The sequence below is a fragment of the Cydia fagiglandana genome, chromosome Z, assembly GCF_963556715.1.
Source record: "Cydia fagiglandana chromosome Z, ilCydFagi1.1, whole genome shotgun sequence".
NCBI classification, from domain to species: Eukaryota; Metazoa; Arthropoda; class Insecta; order Lepidoptera; family Tortricidae; genus Cydia; species Cydia fagiglandana.
This window is the reverse complement of record NC_085959.1, coordinates 40,075,145-40,102,223: the sequence shown is the minus strand read 5'-3', so window position 1 is coordinate 40,102,223 and position 27,079 is coordinate 40,075,145. Positions and strand designations below refer to the sequence as shown.

Below are 27,079 nucleotides of genomic sequence, written 5' to 3'. Positions count from 1 at the left end.
TAAAGTGTTGCTAGCGTAAAAGCATTAAATATTTATGCTCAAAATAATAGTTCCAACAGACGCGCGTACCTATAAGTGAGTGAGAGAAAGAAATATGCTGACCGGATCGACCGGATCAAGGTTGCAGTCTGGTACGCTCGTCTGTAAGAACTTTAACAACTTTTAGCCATTTCACACCTTGCGGCATGCTTGCGGCATTGAAGCATATTTGAGGTAAGTGTAAAACCATTTTTATACCTCATTTTACGCCAATTGTCTATGTCACTTTCTATAGTTTCTATCTTGTTTATGTCACTAATCAACTTTTATTTTGTGTTTTTTTGGATATTTAGATTTACCTTATTTAATTAATTATATTGTGTAGTCATTTATAAATCAATATTAGCGTTATACAGTTTACTTTTTCACCTTCAAGATGTTAGCGTCGCGGAAAAGTATGTGTTTCATATGAAGAAAGTGAAGGCCTTCACGAGTATTTTGTTTTGATATGCAAAGGCCCGTGGATGAGAAGTGCGATAGCGAGGCCCAACCCGACCTCGAGCGCTCTAGCAACATGCTAGCAGCGCCTGACCACAAGAAGAAGACCGAGCTGGACAACTCCGACGCGAAACCGAAGGCAAGTGAAGAGGACCCGAAACCACGAATAGTGCTCACATTTCGCTCCGAAAAGACAGGAACGCGTTCTAGCAACATGAAAATCGTTTCGGCCGAAGAGAAGCAAGAGGAAATCTCGCCGCGGCGGTCCACCCGCATCAGAATACCCGTCATGTGGGATTCTGAGGAGGAGACTGAGTTTACGTCGCCCAAGAAAGAAAAAGCTGTTAGCAGCGTGTCGGAGAACGAGGAAGCTTCCGACGGGAGCACGCCCAAACGCTCCACCCGTCGAAGAAGCAAGGAGTTCTCTGATAACGTCATCGCTAACGCCATCGCTAGGAAAGAGAAGTATAATGACCCTGGACCTCCAAAGAGGCCCTCTAGACAAATAAAACCGACTCCTAAGGTGCTAGGGAATAAGGAGCTGAGGTGGCTGCAGTCCCAGCCGCAGAGTAATGTGATAGATAGGTCGGAGGAGGGTGTGATGACCCGCAGGTCGGCGCGGAGGAGGAGCTTTGAAGCTGTGGAGGAGAAGAAAGTTGAGAAGGTGTTTGAGGAGGAAGAAGATATTGAGGCTGAAGAGATGGAACTGGAAGGTAGGTTGATTCTGTGATCAATTAATTTTGCTGAACAATATTAATGAAAGCACTTCACTGATCAAATAAATAAATGTCTACTGTTTTGCTGCTTGTTGTAGAATAATTTGCCACACTTTCTGTCCTTTTTTTAATCCGAAAAGTGAATATATGTACAATATTTAGATATTGTCAATAAAAAATAAATTAAATGTTGATTTTTGTGCCCAGTGTTAAGGCCTGTGCACACGTGCACGTGCGCGTGCGGCATTGTAGTATACAGATCCTTATGAGAGATGGCACACCGCTTGCGCGACGTGTGCGCCTCCAACATTTTAGCGCACGCGCACGTCACGCACAGGCAAGCCGGTGTGGCTCGGCCTTTATGCGTAAAAATACATGATTATTGATTATTGGCTAGAAGCTAGAAGTATGTAGCTCAGCATATCTCACTGCTATACATATATCCAGCATTGCCAGTCCTATTTTATTATTAATGGTGTTTTGCTAGTTTTGCCAAATCTGATTATGGCTAAACTCCCTGATTGAAGATCATAAAAAAATAGAGGTAAAAATATAGGAGTATTGAAAAATAAAACTCTTATTTATTCTTCATAATGATGTTTTCTATATGAAATCATATTCACATATTTAGTACTTTGCAGAAGCCCAGACAGAGGAGGCGGCAGTACAATCAAACAATGTGAAGAAACTGAAACACCTCTGCGAGCTGGGGCTCCGAGCCATCAACCCTGCTGGCCTGAGTGACAGTCAGGAGGCTGAAGACAGGTAATTGGACACAAAAGTTAACCCAATGTCATTTAAGGGATAGTTTACTCTATTTAGCCTCCTGATACCCTGCATACCATATTTTGTCCATATTCCACAATCTATTTTGAACTTTTATTGTGTAACAACGGGTTCCAAATCCAAAAACAAAACAACAGCTTCTGGGTCTCAGGAGGTTAGGTATTATATCAACCAATACAACTTTCAAGAAATGAACATGCTTACATCTTAAGATTGACGATTGATTGCCTATGGTAATTGCTTACCATCAGGGGATTTGTCTGCTTGTTTACCGCATATATAAAAAAACAGTTACCGCAGAAATGTTGGGTGCATACAAGTCTGAAGACAAGAATATATTGCACTACCTCATTCCATCTTAGTATATTCATTTTTAGGGTGCAACTCTGTCTGTCCATCTCTCACTTTGCTAAATATCTTAGGAAATGCTTAAGCTAATGAGCTATTGAAGAGAATGTGATATATTGTTAAGATGTGCGGGTACCCCCAGTTCGGTTCTAACTAGCAAGCCAGCACAAGTAAGTAACATTCTGGCGACGATTAATTCGCGAATAGGCTTACTATCCCAGACACATTGAAAGTGTTATGCGTATTGCGGTATATAAAGAGGGGCCAAAACTTCAGTCAGTTTATTTATTCATTATTATGATGATGGAGTATGTTTTGGTATAGGTTTTAATTTCTAATAGGTTTAGTTGTATTGATGGTTTATGATGTAGTATTTAATGGATTAATAAATGTATTTATACCGGGATTTAAAAAATGTACAAAGAAAAAAAAAATCGAAGAACAAATCACCCAACGCAACGAGCGTGGTAGGCACCTTTGCGTCGGGGGCAGCCCGGAATGGGCTTCAGTAGGCATTTTTTTATACTTATTTGATTTATATTTGTATTTAAGTTTAGTTTTTAATTAGTTTTATGTTTAGTTTATGTATTATTTTAATTATGAAATAAAATCACCCAATTAAATCTTTATTTATTTATTTTACATCAACAGAGATGAAGATATGGAGGAGCTAGAAGACGAGGAACTGGACGAAGAGCTGATCAGCAAACTGGCCGAAGCGGAGACCGGCTCCGACGAGGACGAAGACGATGACGACGAGTTCTTCTGCGCCGCGGACGCGTCCTGCGGTGAGAGGCCTAGGAGGTCTACCAGGCTGTGCTCGGGGTATGGTGAGGAGGATGAAGAGATGGCAGAAGATGGGAAGTGAGTAGCATGTATATACATATGTTATGCATATAGCGATAGGAGTGATTGCTCTGAGATGACTAAACCCCATCATCAATCAATTCATCGAAAATCAGGGTTGCTAACAGATGGAGTAGGGTTTAGGGTTGGCATTGGTAGATGCCAACCCTATACCCTACTCCTAAATTCACAGTTGGTGCCCAACTTCGCCAAAAATTATACAATAATAATTTTACTAGGAAATAGATATCCATACCCTTCCCTCTAGTTCGTTTTTTTTTAGGATTAGAAATATAAGGTAAACAATCCTGATGTGTCTTTTAATTGAAAAACACATTTTAAAAATAAGTTACGGCAAATATGTAACAATTATGAATCTAGTACGATCATTTATGTTCTTCTGCTTTCATAAGTAATAGTTTTTGATTTTTAAAAAACGTTTCTCAATTAAAAGACTTGCCAAGATCGCTTACCTTCTGTTCTTTCTAACTTTAATGCTAAAAAAACGAACTATACATTTACTATTTAATTAACCAAATCAAGTGGCATGGCGTGAACTAATCTAGCCGTGGGCGAAGTCGCGTCTGGGAGGCCCCTTCCTTTTCAATGTGTATTACCCAAAGTAATAAAAAGGGTTAACCCGAGGGGTCCCATAAGTGCGAGGCCATGGTATAATAATATACTCCGCCTGGTACTCTCTTCCCGTCTTTTCTAGGTCACCTGACTGACACAAGCCTACGTCATCATGCGACAGCGCTATATGATAGTATGCGATAGCGCTATATATAGCGGCCATGTTAGTGTGACGTAGGCCTGTGTCACTCTGGGAAGAGAAGACCATGTTTTATTAGACTATGTGCGAGGCTGTGAGCGAGGACCCGCTTCAGCCACGCCACTGGCCAAATCTTATAATACATATATCTAAGTATTTATTTATATGATTTACCGTTCGTACAGATCACAGCCGCGACGCTCATCAAGGATACCTAAGAGTGTAGAATACTTGTCGGACACCGAAAGGTAAACCGATGTATATAGCGTTCAACTAGTGGCCAGGAATGTAAACTAATTTGTACATATATGAATATGCTAAGATCAATACGGGTAAGTGTGGCTGGGCTTGTTTACATTATACATTGATTAGTGTATAATGTGAATTCATACAATTGCTACTTACCTTTAAGTGGCAAATGTATGATTTGAAATTGCCAGCCAGTTACACTTAAATAGGTATCTCGCAGCCATACTTACCCATATCAATCTTACATCTGGCGAATAAATGGCACCTCGTGAAATATTCAGGCCATATATATTTTCAGTGATTCGGGCGATACACGAGCCGCTTACAAATTCTAAAGGAAGGACGCTTAGCGCAGGTAATTTGGTACATTGAACGGCCTGTACCTATCTCTATCCCGTATATTGCTGTCCCGTTTGCAGTGTCATTGACCGCCGGCATCATGGGCGGGGCAGCAATATAATTATGAGCGTGCGATATACACGGTGTAACATGAGTAAACCGAATAATTTTTACCACGCATTTCTGAGGTCAAAAGAAGTAAAAAATGTAATATGAGTTTAGGTCAATCTCGCCAAAAAAAAAATTTTTTTTTGTTTTGTTTTTTCAATTTTTTGAGTGTATTTGTACATAAAAAATAAATGTTATTGGCAAACTTGTCACTTAAAATTGATTTTATCAATTTTTTTTCGTAGAACCTACTTTTTGCAAAGTGTTACTTGTCACTTTTTGACATCTCTCAATAAGGATATTTAGACTACGTCCCATAGCAGCAACATCACCATCAAAAAGGCCTTTTACACTATGTAACAATAAAAACTTGTTTTTTTTTAATTAATAATATCTCTGAAACTAGGCGAATATCAAAAAAGTTTATATGACATTTTTGTCTCTAAATATGATCAGGAATACGCTGTTAAAATTATTCGGTTTACTCATGTTACACCGTATAGATAGTACTGCAGGCGGGTCAATTCTAAGTACGAAATTCCGCGTGCTCGGCGTCCTTTCATTTGTCATATAAAACATTTGAATGCCATCTCTTCAACAATGTCCTTCTGTAATAAAAAACAAAAATTCGCTGTTTACATTTTTGGCCAATTGAATATAAAATCATTGTATTTTATATTATGTAACTCACGGTGTATCATAGATTCCCGCTTGGTTTAGTTCGCTAGCTACTAACACTTGCTTCCAGGTGGTCGGGTTTTTTCTTGTCACTATTTTATTAGGTAGTTAGTTTGCGCGTGATGATATATTCCTATATTCCTGGTCAGGCTTTAACTATTTTTAGTTTATTTTATACTCATGGGGTGGCATTTAGGATATGGCGTATAAGGCACTCGTAGTAAAAGCAGGGCTTCACGCCGCTTTGGTATAAAATGCTGGGCTACATAATACAAATGACCACCGTGTGTTCGCTTGAAATCATCCATATCAATTATTTACACTCCCATATCGGCTACGTTGACTGACTTTTTTCAGCATATTAAAATTATGATAAACGGGTTAACTACTCACGTATTATTAGGTCGAATAAACGCTGGACATGTTTCGATCCGTATTTGGGAATCTTCAACTGGAGTACCGACTCTAATGGTCGAGCGCACGACGTGTAACCCGTTTGAAATAATTTTAATATGTTCGAGTCTTACGGGAGTTTCATAGTTTTTTTTTCAGCAGTAGGAATCCGGCGGGTGCTGATGATACGGAGGCCGCATACCCGGATGAAGAGTCTGGTGTCACAGCGACCTGCTACTGCGAGGCAACCAGCAACGTGTACGCCTCGCCTAAAGACTTGGACGGTCAGTGCTGATACGTCACTACATTAACTTTCAAATGATCGTGTCCGGACGAAAAGTCGTACACACTCGTGCGGCGTGCGGCGTGGACTGCGGCCACAGACAAAACATCCTCCAGACTGAGCATAGTCGCGCTACCCCCTCTGCCACGCATACGGTAATTTTACTCCATGTTCGAGTCGAAAATGTCTTTGTGTGACGTTCGTGTCTTTGAACGGATCAATCATGGCACGGGACTTCGCTCACCGCGTCCCGCGCACCCCCGCATTTTTGGCATCATCGGTTGCATGAAATAATTGCTCTAAACTCGGTCTAGAGGATTCCAAGTCTATGACTGCGGCGTTATAGCGACAGGCTACTGCGAGGCTACCGGCATCGTCTACGCCTCGAATAAAGACTTGGACGGTTAGTATTATGACTTGTTCAAGACCAAAGCTCTTTCGTCGCTTCTTAATTCGTGATTCCACCAGTGTGCGGCTCAAGCATATCACCAACATACAAAAATCCACATACTCTACCGACCTCTGAGCGAAGTCCGTACTTGCCCTATGGCGGTCTTCTCAACCAAAAACTTTATATGCTTGTCTTCTCCATATTTACCTGAATCTTCATGATTTCTTTTAGACAAGCTGATATATTTAGTTGATGAATTCAGAGGATATTGTCCATCTATCTGTCAAATCGGTGAATATCTCGTGAATTACGTACGCTATCGATGTGAAGTTTGGAATAGCTATGAGCATGGCTAACCCAGACGAATTGAAAGTGTTATTTTTGTATACAGCGGAGCCAGTGTTCTGCCAAGCCGTGGACCTGGTGGACGGGATCCGCGTGGGCTGCTCGCACAGCGCGCTGCGCACGCCGGCGGGCCTGGCGCCGCTGGTGCGCAGCGGGCCGCGCGCGCCCTACGTGCTGGCCTGCGAACAGCACAACAGGCAGCTGCGGCTGCACATGGCCTGCGCGGCCTGCGGCTGCTTCTGTACGCAGGTGGGTCAGCTCCGAGTACAGACAAAACGTCCTCCAGAATGAGCATAGTCGCGCTACCCCCTCTGCCACGCATACGGTATCTTTACTCCATGTTCGAGTCGAAAGTGTCTTTGTGTGACGTCCGTGTCTTTGAACAGACCAATCACGGCACGGGTCTTCGCTCACCTCGTCCCGCGCACCCCCGCATTTTTGGCATCATCGGTTGCATGAAATAATTGCTGTAATATCGGGCTAGAGGACTCCTAGTCTTATGGCTCCGAGCGAAGCGAGGCTAGTGTCTAAATTATTCTTAATTTCGCTAAATGTCATGAAAATTACGCAGTGAAGGTTAGTGTGTTGTAGAACAATTAGAATGTGATAGACATTTGTAAGAAGCGCTGGTGGCCTAGCGATAAGAGCGTGCGACTGTCAATCCTGAGGTCGCAGGTTCAAACCCCGGCTCGTGCCAACGAGTTTTTCGGAACTTATGTACGCAATATCATTTAATATTTACCAGTCGCTTTTCGATGAAGGAAAACATCGTGAGGAAACCGGACTAATTCCAATAAGGCCTAATTTGCCCTCTTTGTTGGAAGGTCAGATGGCAGTCGCTTTCGTAAAAACTGGTGCCTACGTCAATTCTTGGGTTTAGTTGTCAAGCGGATCCCAGGCTCTCATGAGCCGTGGCAAATTGCCGGGATAACGTGAGGAAGAAGAAGAAGAAGAGATATTTATAAGAAAGAGATAAAATATAATTAAACTAAATCAGACCCGTAAAGTATATGAATAAGGAGGTAAATGTCTAACCTTCTCCGTGTTCCCCAGGGCGTGTTCTACCGCTGCAACAAGAACCACTACTTCCACGTCGACTGCGGCATCTCCAGCGACCCGAAACAGAAGCCCGGCTGCCCCCACTGCGGCGTGTACTCGTACCGATGGCAGCCGGTCAACAGGGAGTGCCACAGAGTGCGGATCACGGCTAAATGTTCCAATAAGAGGGTGTTCCTGCCAGATCAGAGGGTGCAGTGGTAAGTTCATTTCTAACTACAGCTCAAAAAACCGGCCAAGTGCGAGTCGGACTCGCACACGAAGGGTTTCGTACCTTTACGCTAAAAACTGCAAAAAATCACGTGTCTTGTATGGGAGTCGAATATGTTATACTATTTTTTTTTCTACAGCACTCCAGCATATCTTGGTTTCTCCACGCTGGACCCCACGAGCTTAGAACAAGACCCCATAATCCCTCCAGACCTACTGCCGACGCTGACGGTGGACCTCGAGGGTCTGCGGACACGGGACCCTTCGGCGACGGACGCGGGGGATCTTTACCCCGCTATACTGGCGGGGGCTAAGGCTGACGAACTGCTGCCTATGATAGGTGAGTGGCAGGGTCGCCCTGTAACGTTATAATGATCCTACAACCACTAGGTGATATTTGATCGATGGTCTATGGACACGGGACCCTTGTCTACAGACGCGGGTGATCTTTACCCCGCTATACTGGCGGGGGTTAAGGCTGACGAACTGTTGCCTATGATAGGTGAGTGGCCGGCTCGCCATGTAACGTTATAATGACCCTACAAACTCTATAATATATAAGTGAACTTCGATCAAAAAAAATCGCCTATTAAAAAAAGCCCACCTATGTTATGTATGTAGTAATGTTTTGTTTCAGTGTCGTGCCCCGACATAAACAAGCCCGTAACGCCGAGCGGCGGCACAGTGGCCCACGCGGCGGCCCGGAGAGGCCACCTCGCCGCGCTCTACCTCGCGCAGTACGCGGGCGCGAACATGGACGCGGAGGACGCGCGCTCGCTCACACCGCTCATGTGCGCCGTCAGAGGTCGGATACCTTCAAGGCTCAGTTCAGAGAGTTAATTAATACGCTGAAACTTTAGGTATTTAAATAAAACTAAACAAAATCTAACCTCAAATGGCTCCTTAAGCCAGTTACAAAACATTACATGATCAAATAATGTTGGTTAAAGACAGGTCGTTCAGTGGCTGATCCAGGCGGTTTTGTATTTTGTTGGTTAACCAATAAATGTCCTAACTACCCGAAAATGTACATATTGTTTGTTTACTTTTATTTAAATACCTACAAATACAGACTATAGCAGTATGACTAATTTGTAATATTTTATCTAAAATTGTTATTCTTTCAGCGCTCTCCAAAAAGACCCAATCGAAGCCCAAACACACCGACTCAGACGTGGAAATGGACGCGGACCCAGAGAGCGAGAAGGAAGACGACAAGAGCGAGACGGGTAGCGACGAGGAGCTGCTCAAGGTCATACGGTACCTGGTCGCCGCCGGGTGCGACGCCAATCTGCCTGTGAGTGTGTTTTTAATTTTAGAATATTAATGATGAAGAGCGAACTAGAAGGATGACGGGAAGCGGTCATATAGTGCGTTATAATGTTACAATATTTAAAAAAAGTGATATTCCGTCGGTCCAGTGTGTATTTACGTCTCACATTTTGCTTAGTGAGAGAGTGAGACGCAATGCACATTGGACCAAGAAATTAGACAGGTGAAATACCAATAACATAGCTTAATATAAATCTGATTGTATCAAAATATTTCCTTAATGTTGATATCCGGAGAGACGTTTGTATGGTTGAACGGTCACGTGCCGTCATCTACAAGTACTTTCGTCTACACTTCTACAAGTAAAGCATAACTTGTATTTCATTTTGTCCTTCAGGGCCCCGAGGGCATGACAGCGCTCCACACGGCCGCCCGCTACGGACACAAGGAGGCGTGCGCCGCCATCTTGGGCTCGGCTCGGTCGCAGGTGGACCCGCGCGATCACGGCGGCTGGACGCCGCTAGTGTGGGCGGCGGAACACTCGCACGCCGCCGTCGTCAGGTACAGTGTGTCCGCCATCTTGGGCTCGACTCGGTCGCAGGTGGACCCGCGCGACCACGGCGGCTGGACGCCGCTTGTGTGGGCGGCGGAACACTCGCACGCCGCCGTCGTCAGGTACAGTGTGTCCGCCATCTTGGGCTCGGCTCGGTCGCAGGTGGACCCGCGCGACCACGGCGGCTGGACGCCGCTAGTGTGGGCGGCGGAACACTCGCACGCCGCCGTCGTCAGGTACAGTGTGTCCGCCATCTTGGGCTCGGCTCGGTCGCAGGTGGACCCGCGCGACCACGGCGGCTGGACGCCGCTAGTGTGGGCGGCGGAACACTCGCACGCCGCCGTCGTCAGGTACAGTGTGTCCGCCATCTTGGGCTCGGCTCGGTCGCAGGTGGACCCGCGCGACCACGGCGGCTGGACGCCGCTAGTGTGGCCGGCGGAACACTCGCACGCCGCCGTCGTCAGGTACACTTCGGTTTTCAAGCGGTGCCAGTTAGATCAACTTTTGTATTAGAAACCGCAAACATGAGGTGCCATAAAAAGCCAATATAATTTCTTTAGTCTTAGCAAAATTTTTACAGGTGCCTTGGCGTCCAAAACGCTCTTTGAAAATTGTGTGACTTCACATTTGAGTCGCTTAACTTCAAACTCGGGTAAATCCATCTGTCAGATTATGCGATTTTGGCATTAGGAAAAGATAATAGGGTAGATATTTGCTGAGAGGGTCGAATGGATTTACCCGAGTTTGAAGCTAAGCGACACATTTGACGGTTTGACACATAACTACAAACACGCGTAACACATAATACGAGTGACATTTGTTATATTTATCGCCTACAGTTCGTTTTTTTAGTATTAGAAATAAGGTAAACAATCTTGATGTGTCTTTTAATTGAAAAACACATTTTAAAAATAAGTTACGGCAAATACGTAACAATTATGAATCTAATACGATCATTTATATTCTTCTGCTTTCATAAATGATAGTTACTGATATTTAATAAGCGTTTTTCAATTAAAAGACTTGCCAAAATCGCTTACCTTCTTCCAAGATCTTTGTAATGCTAAAAAACGAACTATAGCCATCGTGGGCATCGTGTCAAACCGAGAGTTGTGACGTCATCAGAATCTTCAACGACGTTTTGACTTGAGTCACGTGACGTGTGTCAAAAGATATTTTAATTTTAATTCAATATTTACAAAAATATGATTGAAGGTCCAGTAAAGGTAATTTAACATCTTATAATATAATCCAAAAGAATTTCTTGGAATACAATCTGCCCTAAGATTTATAGACGGAAACAACCGTATTCCTTCACCAGATTACTCCTAGAGCACGGCGCGGACCCCACGGCGATGGACATCGAAGGCAACGCGGCCGCGCACTGGTGCGCCCTGGCCGGCCACGGGCCGTGCCTGCGGCTGCTGGTGGAGGCCTCCCCGCGCGCCGTGGCCGCCGTCAACGCGCACAGGGACACCCCCCTGTGAGTACTGTATTACAAGCTTTTTATTAACTTACAATGTATCTACATATGTTTGTATATAACTATTTTTGTATGGGTGCGAAACTACTGACTTCGGTCAAACTCGGCTCGGCTCAGCATTGCCCCAAGCAATTATTAGGGTTGACGTTGACACAACTTGACGTCCCTTTGCGTGCACTACCTCGGAAAAGATAATGGCTTGAATTTTAACAACCCTAAATAGCCGAAAGGGATAGCGCCATATATTAGAAAGGGACAGCGTAATTCGACGCTGAACCGCTGTCAAACTTCGGTTTTGTTGGAAGTTTCCTACATATTATTTATTCTGTGGCATGCGTAAAATCGTGTAAATTAAATTTGACTCACTTCCCGACTTCCAATAATGCTGAAAATTTCCAAACCTATGTAAGTCGGGTGACACTGCAATATGATGATGACGAAAACACGAGGTGGCCATAGGAACTCTGTGATATAACAACGAAACTTTGTGTTTTTAGAATCGTCTCGATGAGTTTTAATCGCCTGTGAATAAAGAAAAGTACAGACAGCTATAAAACCTTGTACCAAAAATTAAATATCTACCAAAAACTTATTCTATTCAAGTTGGTGCAAAGATAGCTTAGGGTGGTATTTCACCTGTCCGATTTCTTAGTCCAATATGTATTGCGTCTCACTCTCACACTAAGCAAAATGTGAGACGCAATTACACATTGGACAAAGAAATTCTCAGACGGAGTCTAATTTTCGGCAGTAATATTTTTTCACTTGTTGCAGACACGTAGCCGCGAGACAAGGTCACTACGCGTGCGTGGTCATATTACTTGCACACGGAGCCAGGGTAAGTGCCCTACACCACTAGATGTCAGGACCGCCCTACGATCCCATCCAGAACTAAATAAAGAATGAAATTAAATCAATTAACTTTCAAGGTACCGTGTACCATGCTACAAATTAAAAAAAAAACGGGCCTTCGGCCAGAACGGTTGAAGTGTCACGGCGCCGAGACGCCGGCCGCGAGCGGTCTGTCCACATTCCACAGGGAGGGAAGCAGGAAACTACATCGTGACCTATGATATTTTAATATAGATTTGCCATACACTAACATATCAAGCGAAAAAAATGATGCCAACCAATGCTGCCAACGTCACGGCAGCATTAGTTACAATTTGTTTACAACTTCATACGCAAATGCGTAAAAGAGACGGCACAATTAAAATAATACCTAAGTAAAAAAGAGACGGCTAGTGTTTGTCACTTGCGCGTGAATTTGGTAAATCAGTGATACCACCATAACACGACGGCAAATAGTGGAGATGGCGCGAACCGTAAAATTAATTAAAAAAAAAAATCAAAGAATAAGATGTTTGATAGAAGGGGCAAATTATTTTAGTACAGTTCTATGTAGTAATGTACTCGCTACCGAAGTAAAAAGTTTTCACATTTAGTTATTTAAATAAAAGATATTATAAAAGATATGGCTGGTTCAGTACGCAGATTATGTATGTATGGTGATTAAAATTTCACCCCGTATTTTTATATTTTATATGTACTGGATTCTACCTATTTCGTGAATACTATATATTAATAACATTCACCTTCCCTTTGATCAAGTGATATATACTGGTATTAGCACAGTTCATCAAATGTAAATAAAGCGGTAAAAATATATAACTATGTAAATAAACTATATTCCTTTCCACGATACCGAGTTAAAAAAAGTAAATTCAATAACAACAAAACCTTTTATTAAAGTTGAAATTTATTTCTCTTATTTGTACGACAAGCACCAAACAATGAATGCAACTTACCATGACGCCTCTGCTATGATAATCTATGTACGCAGTTGGTGCGTCCTTGTCATTCTCGCTGATAAGAACATAAACTTATCTCTTTCTGTCAGCCGGCGAAAATGGCGGCCAGCTTTATTTCTTTCAAGATTAAACCGAAGAAAAACGGATTGTTTCAGCTTTTACTTACGAATGATATGTGACGCCGTCAATTTTTTTGCGCTTCCGCGGATAATTTGAGCATTTCAACATAACGCAGGTCGGCATTTTGTTGCTTAATACACGTTATTTGTGGAAAAGTATTAACCGGTGTACACTTCGCGCTTGCGTCAGGCAGACTGAGACAAACTCGTACACATGACACGAGGTGAGTGCTTCAATTTTGGAACGTGTATAACACATCTAGTATTAAAATATCATAGATCGTGACCAGCGGGGCGACTATATAGACGCTAGCGGCATCTATCGGTCAGACACCTGACGTTGCTCTTTTATCTAATTATCTCATAATACACATCACTTTTGCGGTACGGTGTAATTGTCGAATATCATATGAATCATGCTTGTTGAATACTTTCAGACCGACGTGGAGAACATAGCGGGCGAACTGCCAGTGGAGGTGTGTACGGGACAGTGTCAGAGCGCCATCTCGCTCAACATGCAGATGGCGATCGCGTCCAGAGAGCAGCTCACGCGGTACAAAATGCTATCAAGGTTAGTACAAAATTAATTGCCAAGGTTTTTTTTTAATAGCCCGTTATAGTGTCCCACTGCTGGGCAAAGGCATTTCTCCTTGATTTCCACTACTCCCGTTGTTGTGCTTTTTCCGGCCAGTTACTGACGAAGGTGTCTTGAAGGAAGTATTGTTATATATATTATAAGTATTTATTAAAAAACTGATTTCGAAATAATTATTAGTCTCAATATTTAGTAGATTTTTAAACAGCACCACCACTCATAACAGCCGTAGGACAACTCATTCGATTCTTTATTGTATCCTATACATTCAAAAACTCACGGACTAAATTCAAAAATTTAAACAATTTTCATAACCCTTTTTTGTTTTTAGGCAGCATGTAAATGCCTTTAAAAATATTTTTATGAATATTCGACGATCATAGTGCCCACATTTAGTCACTTTAGTCGGTGTAAATTTAACTAAATAAAGTTTTGGTTTCAAGTACCCGTTTACCACCAACACTATTGTTATGTAATACCTACCCCCACAGCGACATATCGAACGGGCGCGAGCCGCACCCCGTCCCCTGCGTCAACGAGGTGGACGACACGCCCGCCCCCGCCGACTTCACGTACGTGGTGCGCCACGTGACGCCGCGCCGAGTCGACGTCGATGACACCATCGACACACTGCAGGTATCTGTTTATAGTTCGTTTTTTTAGCATTAGTGTAGGCCTGAGTAGACGCTCGAGTTGAGCGTGCAGCGGGGCGGGGCGTGCGGCGTGCATGTTAAACAAATGCAAACGTATAGGAGCGGCCTTAGTGCACGCTGCTCAAATCACTTGTGAGCCCGACGCCACGCTGCACGACCCGCTGAACACTCCGCTCCGAGCGTCCACTCAGGCCTTACACTTAGAAAGAAGGTAAGCGATCTTGACATGTATTTTAACTGAAAAACGCTTTTTAATAATCAGTTACTTATGAAGAATATACATATGTATAAATGACTATATTAGATTCATAATTGTTACCTACATATTTAGCGTGACTTATTTTTAAAACGTGTTTTTCAATAAACATACACATCAAGATTGTTTACCTTATTTCTAATGCTAAAATAACGAACTATAGCTCCAACACTAATTTACTAACCACAGCGGCATATCTACAGACCACCTCAATTACTATACGGAGCACATGAGACAATGCTATAATCGTAGCATTTTACAAGTAAAATTGCACCCGTGTGGTGACCTAGGGTCTGTTTAAACGCTTCATAATGCAATGTATGTGTAGACTGCATCCAACAGACGTGAGCAACATCCGATCCCGTGCATCAACTAAGTGAAATTTTCAGCTGTGTCAGTAAGTTATTTAGTCTAAAAATTGTTTTTTTTTATTAATTTATATCTTCTCTCTTCCTCAGGGCTGCTCGTGCACGGACGGCACGTGCTCGGCCGACACGTGCTCGTGCCAGCTGCTCGGCGTGCGCCGCTGGTTCCACAAGGGCCGCCTCGTGCCCGACTTCCCCTACCACGAACCGCCTATGCTGTTCCAGTGCAACCACACTTGCGGTTGTAATAAGGTGAGATGAACGATAGCGAGAGAGAAACACAGTCTCGTGGTACAAGGGCTACCTCGTGCCCCCCTACCATGAACTGCCCATACTGTTTCAGTACAACCACACTGTAGGTACAGTCGACGTCAAAAATATGTTTACACTTTTGTACCTTATTCCTTTGTAATAAGGCGAAAAATGTAAACATATTTTTGACGTCGACTGTACAACAAGGTAAGGCTGATTCTGTAGATAAGGCATCGGAAAAGTTGAATACCCAAACATTAAAGTGCTAATGATTTGACAGGATTCAAAATGGCGGGTCGATTTTAAGTGACATTGCGAACTGTTGAGGTTACATCCAGTTCAGCCCATCCATGAAATACCTCATGCGAGTTCTGGCACCGTCAACATGAGCCCTATATCATTGATATTATTCACATTATTGTCACTTGTGATTACCTCCCATGCGCTGAAATGTGTTTTTTTACAGAAACTGTGCACGAATTCGGTAGTGACCCGCGCCACGGAGAACGGGTCCATGATGATCCGCGCCTGCGTGTTCCGCGCCGGCGGCTCCAAGGGCTGGGGGCTCCGCGCAACGGCCAAGGTACCATTATTGATACCTAGTGTAACAGTAACTGACAATGTGACCCTTACTGTAATGCAAGGTAATCTATTATTTGGGTCGATCAACTATTTCTTGTTGTTATTCTGTCCCATCAGCCCGGAGACAATAGTAGCATAGTTTCTTAGAAGAGAACGTGCTTAGTCTAGGAGTAATTAACAATGGAGCCGCCATTAACAGGCGTTCCCCTCTGTCGAAAAAAGGCGGCCAATGGTCAACCACATGTCAACCATATGTATGGACTGACGTTTATCTGACATGACGTACCTATACATTTGATGTGCCCCTCCCCCGCAAAAAACGGCAGACTATTTTGTACCGAAAATTGTAGACATGGCGTCTCCGTTGTTAATTACTCCGAGTGCTTAGTAGATGTCCCATTATGGAGATTCCTTATAACTACCAAAAAAATTCAATTTTTGTTCATTTAATTACGAAATAACTAGTATTTCAAGAGTGACCCAGGAGACCATAACCATGGCAACTAGAAGTTGATTCACCCATTTGGTTACTTGTGTACAGGTCCTGAGAGGGTCCCCGGTGGCCACGTACTGCGGGGAGCTGCTGAGCATGGGCCACGCTGACACGCGCTCCCCGGACCACTACATGTTCGCGCTAGACGTCAAGCCGGACTTGCTCGAGGTACTCATATAACTCTTTAGGGTTCCGTACCCAAAGGGTAAGAACGGGACCCTATTATTAAGACACCACTGTCCGTCTGTCTGTCACCAGGAGGCTGTATTCCATGAACCGTGATAGCTAGACAGTTGAAATTTTCATAGATGATGTATTTCTGTTGCCGCTATAATAACAAATACTAAAAATAGAAAATAGATATTTAAGTGGGGCTGCCATGTAACAAACGTGATTTTTTTTTACCGTCTTTTGCGTAATGGTACAGAACCCTTCGTGCGCGAGTTCGACTCGCACTTGGCCGGTTTTTATGTTCAGTAGTTATTACGTAAAATGTTTGAATTAATAATTCCAACGTACACTCGCCATCAGATATATTGGAGCGGCTAAAGCGCTTACAAATATCTGAACACGCCTCTATTGTCAGGGCGCACTCTCCGTGTTCAGATATTGTAAACAACTTGATATTACGACTGTACTTGCGTAATCTTTTGGGATTAATACGGTAATACTAATAATAATAACATATTTCTTTTTAGTGTTCCGTACAAAACTTTGTTTACGGAACACTTATGGGATCACTTCGGTCTTGTTTTTAAATTAATACCAATCAAAAGAAACTTGAACTAACTGTAATAAGGACCATAATTTGACGCGTGAGGGTATTAACTGCGTGACAAGCTTACAATTAGTGTGAAACTTCAATAACTTCGTTTCTGTACAGCAATGCGAATACAAAGTGCAGCTGTGCGTGGACGCGGCGCGGTACGGCAGCGCGGCGCGGTTCATCAACCACAGCTGCCAGCCCAACCTGGCGCCCGTGCGCGTGTTCACCGGCAGCCGCGACCTGCGCCTGCCCGCCGTCTGCCTGTTCGCCACCCGGGACATCGCGCCCGGCGAGGAGCTCGCGTGAGTACACGTGTGTCGGGCACAGCGGCCGCGTTTCACTCGATTACCACCACCTATATTCTGTATTGTGCCAGAATAAATATGTAATATTACTACCGTACAAAAAGGACACTTCCTACCGAAGTTTGACAGCGATTCAGGGACGAATCATGCTTTACCTTTCTAATGTATAGCAATATAGCTTTAGGCTATTTAGGGTTGTTATAATTCAAGTCATTATCTTATCTGTGGTCGTGTACGAAAGGAAGGTCAAGTTATGTCAACCCTAATAATTGCTCGGAGCTATGCTGAGCCAATCGGAGCCGAAAATGGTCGAAAGGAGGAGTATCATCCCACTGACAGTACCATAAAACAAAATAAATTCAATTCCATTTTCTAATACCAATGATTCAAGTATGACTGCCAATTTTTCGTGTACGGTGGGCCGTTCGAAAATAAAATGTATAAATTAATTTCCCTTCCAGTTTCGACTACGGTGACAAGTTCTGGTCGGTGAAGTCCAAATGGATGAAATGCGAGTGCGGCAGCCCGGAGTGCAGGTACCCGCACCAGTCCACCGACGACGAGTAAGCCGGGAACCACATCACCTTAGTTACAACATGGAGACTGTACCACACACACCACCTCAACCATAATATAACGAAGGTGTCTTTTAGACCCAGTTGTTTGCCAGCTGTTATTGACGAGTTAACACTTATCGTACTTTCACGATTAAAAGTAGAAAAACAAAACGACTACCGGTCAAAGTGATATAATAATAAAAAATTTAGAGAATCATTGGTGTCAGTGAAAAGTGAACACTATAAATCTGCGAAATTAGCCCAGGAATTGGCTACAAAACTAGCGGACCAACAAATGATGATAGATCTACTATCCGAACAAATTACGAAGCTTGAATAAGACAAACCCCAGAAACCGGGTGAGAAGACTCCGCCCGACGCGCCTTCACACGATCGGTAGCGAAGCAACAAGCCAATACCAAATGGCTCCTTAATCCAGCTGAGGGTAGATGAAAACATTACACGATAAAATAATGTAGATTAAAGTCAGGTCGTTCAGTGATAGATAGATCCAGATGGTTTTGTATCTGGTTGGTTAATCAATAAATGTTTTATCTTGGTATACGAAAATGTACAAATTATTTGTTTACTTTTATTTAAATACCTAAATATACAGAGTATAGGACAGAAAACTCGTTCGGTGACTGTTGTTTTGTTGTACTTATTACCTGCTCTGGAGTCTGTCGCTTGACGTGTGCTTTTCTTTTACGTATATTGTAGAGAAGACCAACTAGCACTGAAATAGTAGTATTGTTTTATTGTATTGAACTGTAAGAGTTAGAAAATAGTTAATAGATTTTTAGATTTTACTTTTACTTAACGTAAGGAACTATAGTGACAATTTGATATACCATAAATGTACGAGTATATTCATAAGTAAAATATTTCTAATAATTTTATATATATTGGCAATTCGAGTCAGTGCATATTTTTGTTAGGTACTCGTACTTATATGTATTGATTATTTAATGTCGACTTAGTTTTGTATTTATTTTTAAATCAATTAAAACTTTCAATAAAGCGCTTGTGTGTTAATTTTATTTTGTAGAAGATTAGTTTCAATCGAAAATATCTCAATTCACCTTTTCTATATTGTAATATAAACATGTAAGGAACTATTATAATAATGAGAATACAATAATGAAGAATGAACTTGTTTTATTCTGTTTGTCTAATATCATTTCCACCCGTACTTTACCTTTCATATGTGGGGTGGTCAATAATCGTAAGTTAGCCTCGGGCGTGTTGTAAAGAGCAGAAAAAAACATTCTGAAAATATGATGTTTATTTGTTTATAGTGGCACTCTCATACTTTGTCACTGAAGTCTGTGTAGAGTTAGCATAGTTTTACTTTACAGGCCTTTAAACAACCCAGGTAGCAAAGCAGGGCATGTACATACAGGGTGGAACATTTCTAGTGACTGAGCAAATTCATAATTATTTATAAAGTACTATCTTCTGTTGCAACTTTGTCTGTGGTGGATTGATAAAAATTATCCTATGTCCTTTTATTGTCTCCATAACAAATTTCATCTAAATTGATTCAGCATTTTAATCATGAACAGATAACAAATGGACTTTTGCATTAATAATATTAGTAGAGATCTTACTGTGATGCATGTTCAAGTAAACAAGATAAAAATTGAAGCATGGCAGATACAATACTTTCAATAATTAAAAAGTAATTATAATAAAACAACAAGATATATTAAAACAGTTTATTCTTAAAATTACAGTAGCACACAATGTTCACTCAGTCCACCTATGCTTACAGCTCGTACACACGTAGTACAGCCTCATCTCCTCCTCGGCGCGTCTGGTCTGGCCCTGGAAGAACACCGCCTCTCTGTGGTTGCATTTCGGGCACATGTGATCCTTGGTGCGCGGGAGCGTCGGATCGCTCACCACGTCAGGGTTTATATGCGTCAGCTCGTCCACTTCGTGCATAATTTTGTTCACGTACACGCAGTTAGAGTCGGCAAGCTGCTTGTAGTCACAATTTCTGCAGGCATACAGTAAAACTTTGTTGTTTTTGTCCTCGCGCGGATAAAGCATGTTGTTGCACTCTTGGCAAAACTGTATGCCGACGTAGCCAGGCCCACCATCTTTTCTTCCCAAGTTCAACGTCATATTCGCTAATATTTAAACAGATTAACCATATAATTATCGTAAAATATGAAATAACTAATTAGTAGGTACGCAGCAACAGCAACACAAGCCAATCTAATGACGCTGTCAACCGTTGACATTGACAATTTGACAGTATAGCTTGTCTATGATTTAAGCTATATCTACACGTGTACTTGAAAGGCTGGATGTTCATAAAGCTACCTATTCATTATCGACTATAAAAAAAAATAGCATAGACAAACTAGTGTTACCCTTTACATTATATTTCCCAACATGCGGGGAATATTTTAATAAATTACCCATTTCAGGTGGCCCAAAATAAATATACGTTGACAAAATTTATTTGGCAATATTATTTAACTTACATAAACATGTCTTTTAAAAAAGTGTATCAATATTCAATAAATAAAACTACTTCCTCTTAAAAAAAAAAATGGTTGTCTGTAAAGTTGGTTAACGGACGATAATTTTGCGTGATACCGTCATAAGAAAACGTGCCGTAACGTAAAGGCCCCTGTACATATTGGGCCAACCCGGCCATGCGGTAGAATGAGATAGCTATATCACTTGCTCCCTCTAACGCATAAATGCGTCCCCCAGACTGGCCCACGCTGGCCCAATATGTACAGCTATCATACACAAACAAACGCAAAGCTTGGCTGTGTATAAATTAAATGCTCTACAGTATATAAGTAAGATTATAACAGCACAGCTGATGTGATATCATCATAGATTGAGTGTAATATTGTTATCAATTTTACGTAGCTATCTCAGAGTCTAGTCTATAGTTCGTTTTTTTTAGCATTAGAAATTAGGTAAACAATCTTGATGTGTCTTTTAAATATAAAACACATTTTAAAAATAAGTTACGGCAAATATGTAACAATTATGAATCTAATACGATCTTTTATATTGTTCTGCTTTCATAAGTAATAGTTATTGATTTTTAAAAAGCGTTTTCAATTAAAAGGCATGCCAAGATCGCTTACCTTCTTTCATGTTCTTTCTAATGCTAAGAAAAATGAACTATAGTAAAGTTACGATTCAGTAGTACCTCATCATCATCATCATCATTTAAGAGCATGGCTCTTGTCGGTGGAGAATGCCGGCAGTTTTCGCGGCCCTCGGCCAAGTTCTTTAGGTCCCTGTAAGACACGACATTTGCCTTTGCTTTTAGTTGTTGTGTATAGCTTGCTCGTGGTTTTCCTCTTCCTCTCCTAGCTTCGATTTTGCCTTCTAATATAGTTTTAATGAAAGTGTCGTGTCTTATCAAGTGACCTATCATTTTGCCTCGTCTATTTTCTATAGTCCTCAGTAGGTTTCTATTCTCTCCAACAATTTGCAGCACTTCCTCGTTCGTTTTCTTCTCCGTCCAACTTATTCTCTCCATTCCTCTCCACAACCATATCTCAAAAGCCTCTAATCGTTTCCTATCCTTCTGCAGCATTGTCCACGTCTCACACGTGTACAAAGCGATGCTCCAGATGTATATCTTAATTAGTAGTACCTAAATAATACATATTTCAACATTTTATTATCTGTAGGTTTCTAAGTTTTATTATGTTTGTTTATTTCTTTCTTTTTTTATCAATAAAATAAATAACTGAATGATATGCTTGAACATAAAACTATTAGATTCATAATTATGTATTTATTATTATTATTGCCTGTCAAACAGCTTTGTCAGTAGAAAAAGGCATGAAATTAATAATCCTTCGCGCATTTTAACATCAAACATTTTATAAATTTGCCGCTTTTTTTTTCTACTGATAGAAATATAAATAATTTAAGAACCGTTACATATGTAGCAGGGTAAAAAAGTTATACGCTGGCAGCCCTATTTTTTTGTTTGTTCTGTTGGCAGCTTTGTCAAGTTCACGCTGTAGTCTAGCTGACAATTTCTTTTCCCATCTGTAGCCGACTGGTGTCGTGCTATCCAAATGGGTAAGGAGCAGTTTTGTGATTTTATTTTAGTTTATTGATTTTATTTTTCTTTTAACGTGTTATTAAGTGTTTAGTAAGAGCATTTATATTGTGACTGCGAATTTGTTATTTCTATAAGTCTAGTAATTCGGTATTTTAACTTATGTGCACGCCTACTACTGAGTCGGCCATGGCGGCGACATGTTTTTCTCGTGGTGTAAAAGTAATCTATTTGCATCCTGAATTCGCGGCTCTGTTTAGGAGGTGTAACACTATAATTTCGGCTGAAGTATTACAATAGATAATATCGTGTGTCAATTTCTTGGTTGGGACGTGTTAGTTACCGGCGTCTCGAACTTTCAGGTAAACCGAGGGGAATCCGCACGGCGCGGAAGCACGTGAACCATCGCAGAGAGCAGCGATGGGCAGACAAGGACTACAAAAAGGCCCACATGGGGACGAGGTGGAAGGCCAATCCCTTCGGTGGTGCATCACACGCTAAGGGCATCGTCTTGGAAAAAGTGTGAGTAACCTACTTATGTTCGATCGATGTGAATTTGTTATTTGGTGTTAGGTTGGGCCAATGAAGAAAATGTTACGACGCGCCTGCGCGACGCTGCGGGCCGGCGGCGGCGTCGGGTGCTCCGGGGCTCCCGCGCGTGGTATTATACCTGTGAATGTGTTTCCTATACAATCACAGGATAATACTGCGAGCGGTGGCCCCCGGCCTCTACGATTCCGGATTCCACGCATCAGGTCAATGAACCCGTGTTTGTATCCGATTTCTTGTGCGTTTTGTTTGAAAGCTTAGTAAATAAACACATTACACATGTCGCGTGCTACATTATCGATTTTTTTTGTTACATATAGCTTGTACATATGCAGAGTAATTTCAATTAGTTGAGACTTGTAATTACTTCTAACGAGTTGCTTAATTGCAAAGCCATTAACTGTTGGAAAGTTGTACATTTCATTTTGCTAAATCACAATCCTGAATCATTTGCTTCTATTCTAGGAAGGTAGTTTTTTAATAGTCGCCATTTTGTATTAAGTTTCTTAGTTTGATTATGGTTTGAATCTTAACGGTTTTAATTTAAAAATCACTTGATACAGTTTTTTTGTTTAAGGACCTCGAAAATTCTCAATCTCTTGAATTCTTTGTTCAGTTATTATTTCGTCCAAAATCGTATTTTACTAATACAACTTTGGGTATCAAGCAAGTAACGAAACAACAAAATGTTTATATATATTGTTTACTTTGTCTTTAAAATCAAGTAACTACAAAGTAAAGTCTCACTGTAGTAACATCAATCTTCATCAAAATACTGCCAATTTTAGGTTATTCTAGGCTGATTTATGGCTTAAATTTCACCACGCTTCTTTTAAAACTTAACACATAAATTCACGTAGTAAATACCACGTGTTCGCAATATTGAATGTAGTATCGCGTAGGTACATAACCTCGCCTTGTAAGGCCCACGTGGCGTCTCCTAACTTGGCCCTTGTTTTAGCGTGAGACCAACCTTTGTATGAGGGACCTTTTATACCTGCTCATGTCTGCTTCTTACCTTTTTTTATTACAATTTGATAGTTGGCCTCAATTGTAGCTGAACTTAACATGTTTTAAATGGACATTTTACCTGCTCTGGCATCTTTTTTCTGCTAAAAGTAGTAGTACAGTAACTTTTGAGGCTGACTGGAATGTACAGTTGAAATATGCTTGTTGTTACACATTTAAACCATTTATTTTATTATATTCTGCTTCTTATTAACCAATGCGAAGTTTCTTTACTACAATTGCAATGCATCTGTAACCTCTTATATTGGGTTAAATAATTGTGAAATGCCAAAAGTTATAGTTCGTTTTTTTAGCATTAGCAGGAACTTGCAAGAAGGTAAGCGATCTTGACATGTCTTTTAATTGAAAAACGCTTTATAAAAATCAGTAACTATTACTTTTGAAAGCAGAAGAATATAAATGATCGTATTACATTCATAATTGTTACATATTTGCCGAAACTTATTTTTAAAATGTGTTTTTCAATTAAGACACATCAAGATTGTTACCTTATTTCTAATGCTAAAAAAAACTAACTATAGGTAATTGAACTAATTGACATATTTAATAATTTGGATGCCTGACAAAATAATTGAACAACTAATATTACTATAGTATTTGTCATACAGGTCAAAGTGTAGCAATATTAATTTAGCATGAGTATATTTTATTAGGTTATTGTTCTTAAATCTAATAATCATGATACTATGCATGTGTACAGACATGTTTGTGTCAGTTTGTGTGACTATTATTTGTTAACTATTATTGAGGTTACGTGTAAATGTAAACTTAAAACCTTTCAACATCATATTTTATCAAGAAATCAATGTCTGATACACAGCTTTTACTCTTATCCGAACTGACAATCAAGTCAAACATTAACACATGTTCTAAGTGCCACACATGGTCTCCGCTGTGACTTATCCCAAGAGTTAAACCAAGAAAAGACTGCAACTATTTTGATAGCTTATGCGTTGCAAGTCTTATTTACATGTCATAATTTCATAGAAGTTTGATGTTTAAAATAATACTTCACTTTTTGTTTTACATTGACAAATGACTAACTAATTAAATAAATTTATTGAGTTTCTACAGAAGTCACATGACTTCTAAACTATTAAAATTTCGATTGGCATTTCTTACCTACGATTGTCCTCTTTGCCTGGCCCATATATACGCGCCCGGGTATATTCTGTAATACTTATACCTAAAGAGTCATACTATCAATATTAACGTGTACTCTCTTCAACAGTGGTGTGGAAGCCAAACAGCCCAACTCCGCCATCCGCAAGTGCGTGAGGGTGCAGCTGATCAAGAACGGCAAGAAGGTGACGGCGTTCGTGCCCCGCGACGGTTGTCTCAACCACATCGAGGAGAACGACGAAGTTCTAGTGGCAGGCTTCGGTAGGAAAGGTCACGCCGTCGGTGACATCCCCGGAGTCAGGTTCAAGGTGGGTAAAAACTTTAGGTTCTAAGTTACTTTGATAGTTCAACGTTTTAAAACGCTGTTAATTTGCCTCTGCTCCTGTAGTCAATTGAAATGTATAGCTTGATATGCAAGATAAAATGTACTGTTCATCTGTGTTAGATGCCTACTTTTTGTAAGGTATTCCCGGAAACTAAAGTAATATTAAATATTTACTATAACATAAAACATCTGTCTTACTCTTTACAGAAATGTAGATTATGATAAAGAGTAGAAACTTATTGGCAACATTTGACGCTATTATTAACGACGTTCCAATACTATCCGGTGCTACGCGACGTAAGCGCCAACCTTTACCCGTGGAACGTCACATATATATAGTTAGCATAAAAGTTATTAAATACTGACTGCTTAATCTTATTTCACAGGTCGTCAAGGTAGCCAACGTATCCCTCCTAGCCCTGTACAAAGAAAAGAAGGAGAGGCCAAGATCGTAAGATGGTGAAGATCAGGTAAAAGCTCCCTATAATTTAGCCCTTTTTACACCTACTCAAATCTCATCAATCACTCTTCCCATAAGTACATATTTATAAATTATAAAGGATGGACTTTTCATGCTAAATTCGATAAATAAGATTATAAATTGACACCATAATAAATAATAAGATTTAAAAATCCCTAATTTTCCTGAGTGATGTCATAAATTATGTATTTGCTACTACTGAATGCCATGAGGTAACGATTTCTACTGACCGGAAACCACTACATTAACAATACATATTTTATTTTAAGAAGTATTAACGTATTTATCCTTGTTCCAGTTATAACCTGCGGCTGGGTCCGAGACAGAGGTTGTAGGTTAAGTGATAATCCGTATGTAAGAATAAACTGTTCTACGTACTACCAAAATGTATTTTATTTGCATTATTTTTCATTCCTTCGTAGGGCAAGCCCAAACCTTTAACCCTTTAGAGTTTTAGAGGGAAGGGGTCAAGAAAATGTGACTGGGGAGGAGTCACAAACTTTGTGACGTCACTAAATACATCTAACAGAAAATGCTTTTGTTTTATTGGCTGTTAAAATAAAAAATCAATTGTTTCGTTGTAAACAAAATTCCCAAATGTAGTCATGGTCTAGAAGTAAATAATTATAAAGAAAATCTTCAAATTCCAGTGATGTAATTTTATGGATGACATTGACCCCTTTGAGTCCGTTGACCGCCAAGAACGGTCACAAACGCGCATCGAAATTAGTACTTAGAGATATGGCGCGTAAATTTGATTTGAATAGATATAGGATATAGGGCAGCGGTCGGCAACCTTTTGGCAGCCAAAGGCCACATAGTAGGTAACGAAGATGACTCGGGCCGCACTTGGTAATATTTGTGACTTTAGCAGACAGTCGTTCGTCAGTATTACATACAAAATAGCCAGTAAGGCTCGCGGGCCGCTGGTTGCCGACCGCTGATATAGGGCATCAACACGCGCGCTCACTTGACAATCTGTATGAACATCCTCCTCCTTGCGTTGTTATCCTCAGTGATGAGGGTCGTGACCATTCTGAATCACCTTCTCTCTCCATCTGTGGCGGTGTGGAGAGCCATGTGGAGTCGAGAGCGGAGCGGATCTGGTCGGACCAATGAATTGCAGAACTGTATGAACATAAACTGCTAAAAAACATTATTTAATTTCTTGCTAGCGACCCGCCCTGGCTTCGCACGGGATACACAAAACCTTAACACTATACACACCTGAACCTTCCTCAAGAATCACTATTGATTAGTGAAAATCCGTTTAGAAGTTTAACGCGAACAGACAGACGCGACGGGGGACTTTGTTTTATCAGGTGTATTGATTACATGCAGCATGAAGCTAATATAATTTACAGTGCCAACCCCACAACGCCTGATTGCTATTAGCTGGAGAACTGGTAGTCATTTTAGAATAGGGTGTATTTGAGGTAAGCAGAAAATTTGTCGCATAC

At 41.1% G+C, this 27,079-nt stretch overlaps 3 protein-coding genes across 3 annotated transcripts; 2 read left to right on the top strand and 1 right to left on the bottom strand.

Moving 5' to 3' along the window:
• Window positions 1–328: 328 nt before the first annotated feature.
• Window positions 329–19,211, top strand: LOC134679067 (histone-lysine N-methyltransferase EHMT1). The gene is made up of 20 exons (XM_063537908.1): window positions 329–1,190; window positions 1,835–1,958; window positions 2,979–3,191; window positions 4,131–4,193; window positions 5,872–5,996; window positions 6,778–6,980; window positions 7,785–7,987; window positions 8,138–8,337; window positions 8,635–8,802; window positions 9,125–9,294; window positions 9,667–9,830; window positions 11,144–11,305; window positions 12,080–12,143; window positions 13,673–13,806; window positions 14,322–14,466; window positions 15,198–15,356; window positions 15,823–15,939; window positions 16,480–16,599; window positions 17,315–17,499; window positions 17,964–19,211. Exons 1-20 carry the CDS (start codon window positions 488–490, stop codon window positions 18,067–18,069), a joined length of 3,528 nt encoding a protein of 1,175 aa, XP_063393978.1. The 5' UTR covers window positions 329–487; the 3' UTR covers window positions 18,070–19,211.
• Window positions 19,212–19,763: 552 nt separating this feature from the next.
• LOC134678429 (DNA-directed RNA polymerase II subunit RPB9) lies at window positions 19,764–20,276 on the bottom strand. The gene has a single exon (XM_063537004.1). The coding sequence runs from the start codon at window positions 20,187–20,189 to the stop codon at window positions 19,809–19,811; it is 381 nt and encodes a 126-aa protein (XP_063393074.1). The 5' UTR covers window positions 20,190–20,276; the 3' UTR covers window positions 19,764–19,808.
• Window positions 20,277–22,000: 1,724 nt separating this feature from the next.
• LOC134678427 (small ribosomal subunit protein uS12) lies at window positions 22,001–26,005 on the top strand. Its single transcript, XM_063537002.1, has 5 exons — window positions 22,001–22,133; window positions 22,476–22,635; window positions 24,923–25,121; window positions 25,525–25,608; window positions 25,918–26,005. Exons 1-4 carry the CDS (start codon window positions 22,130–22,132, stop codon window positions 25,591–25,593), a joined length of 432 nt encoding a protein of 143 aa, XP_063393072.1. The 5' UTR covers window positions 22,001–22,129; the 3' UTR covers window positions 25,594–25,608; window positions 25,918–26,005.
• The last annotated feature ends 1,074 nt before the right edge of the window (window positions 26,006–27,079 follow it).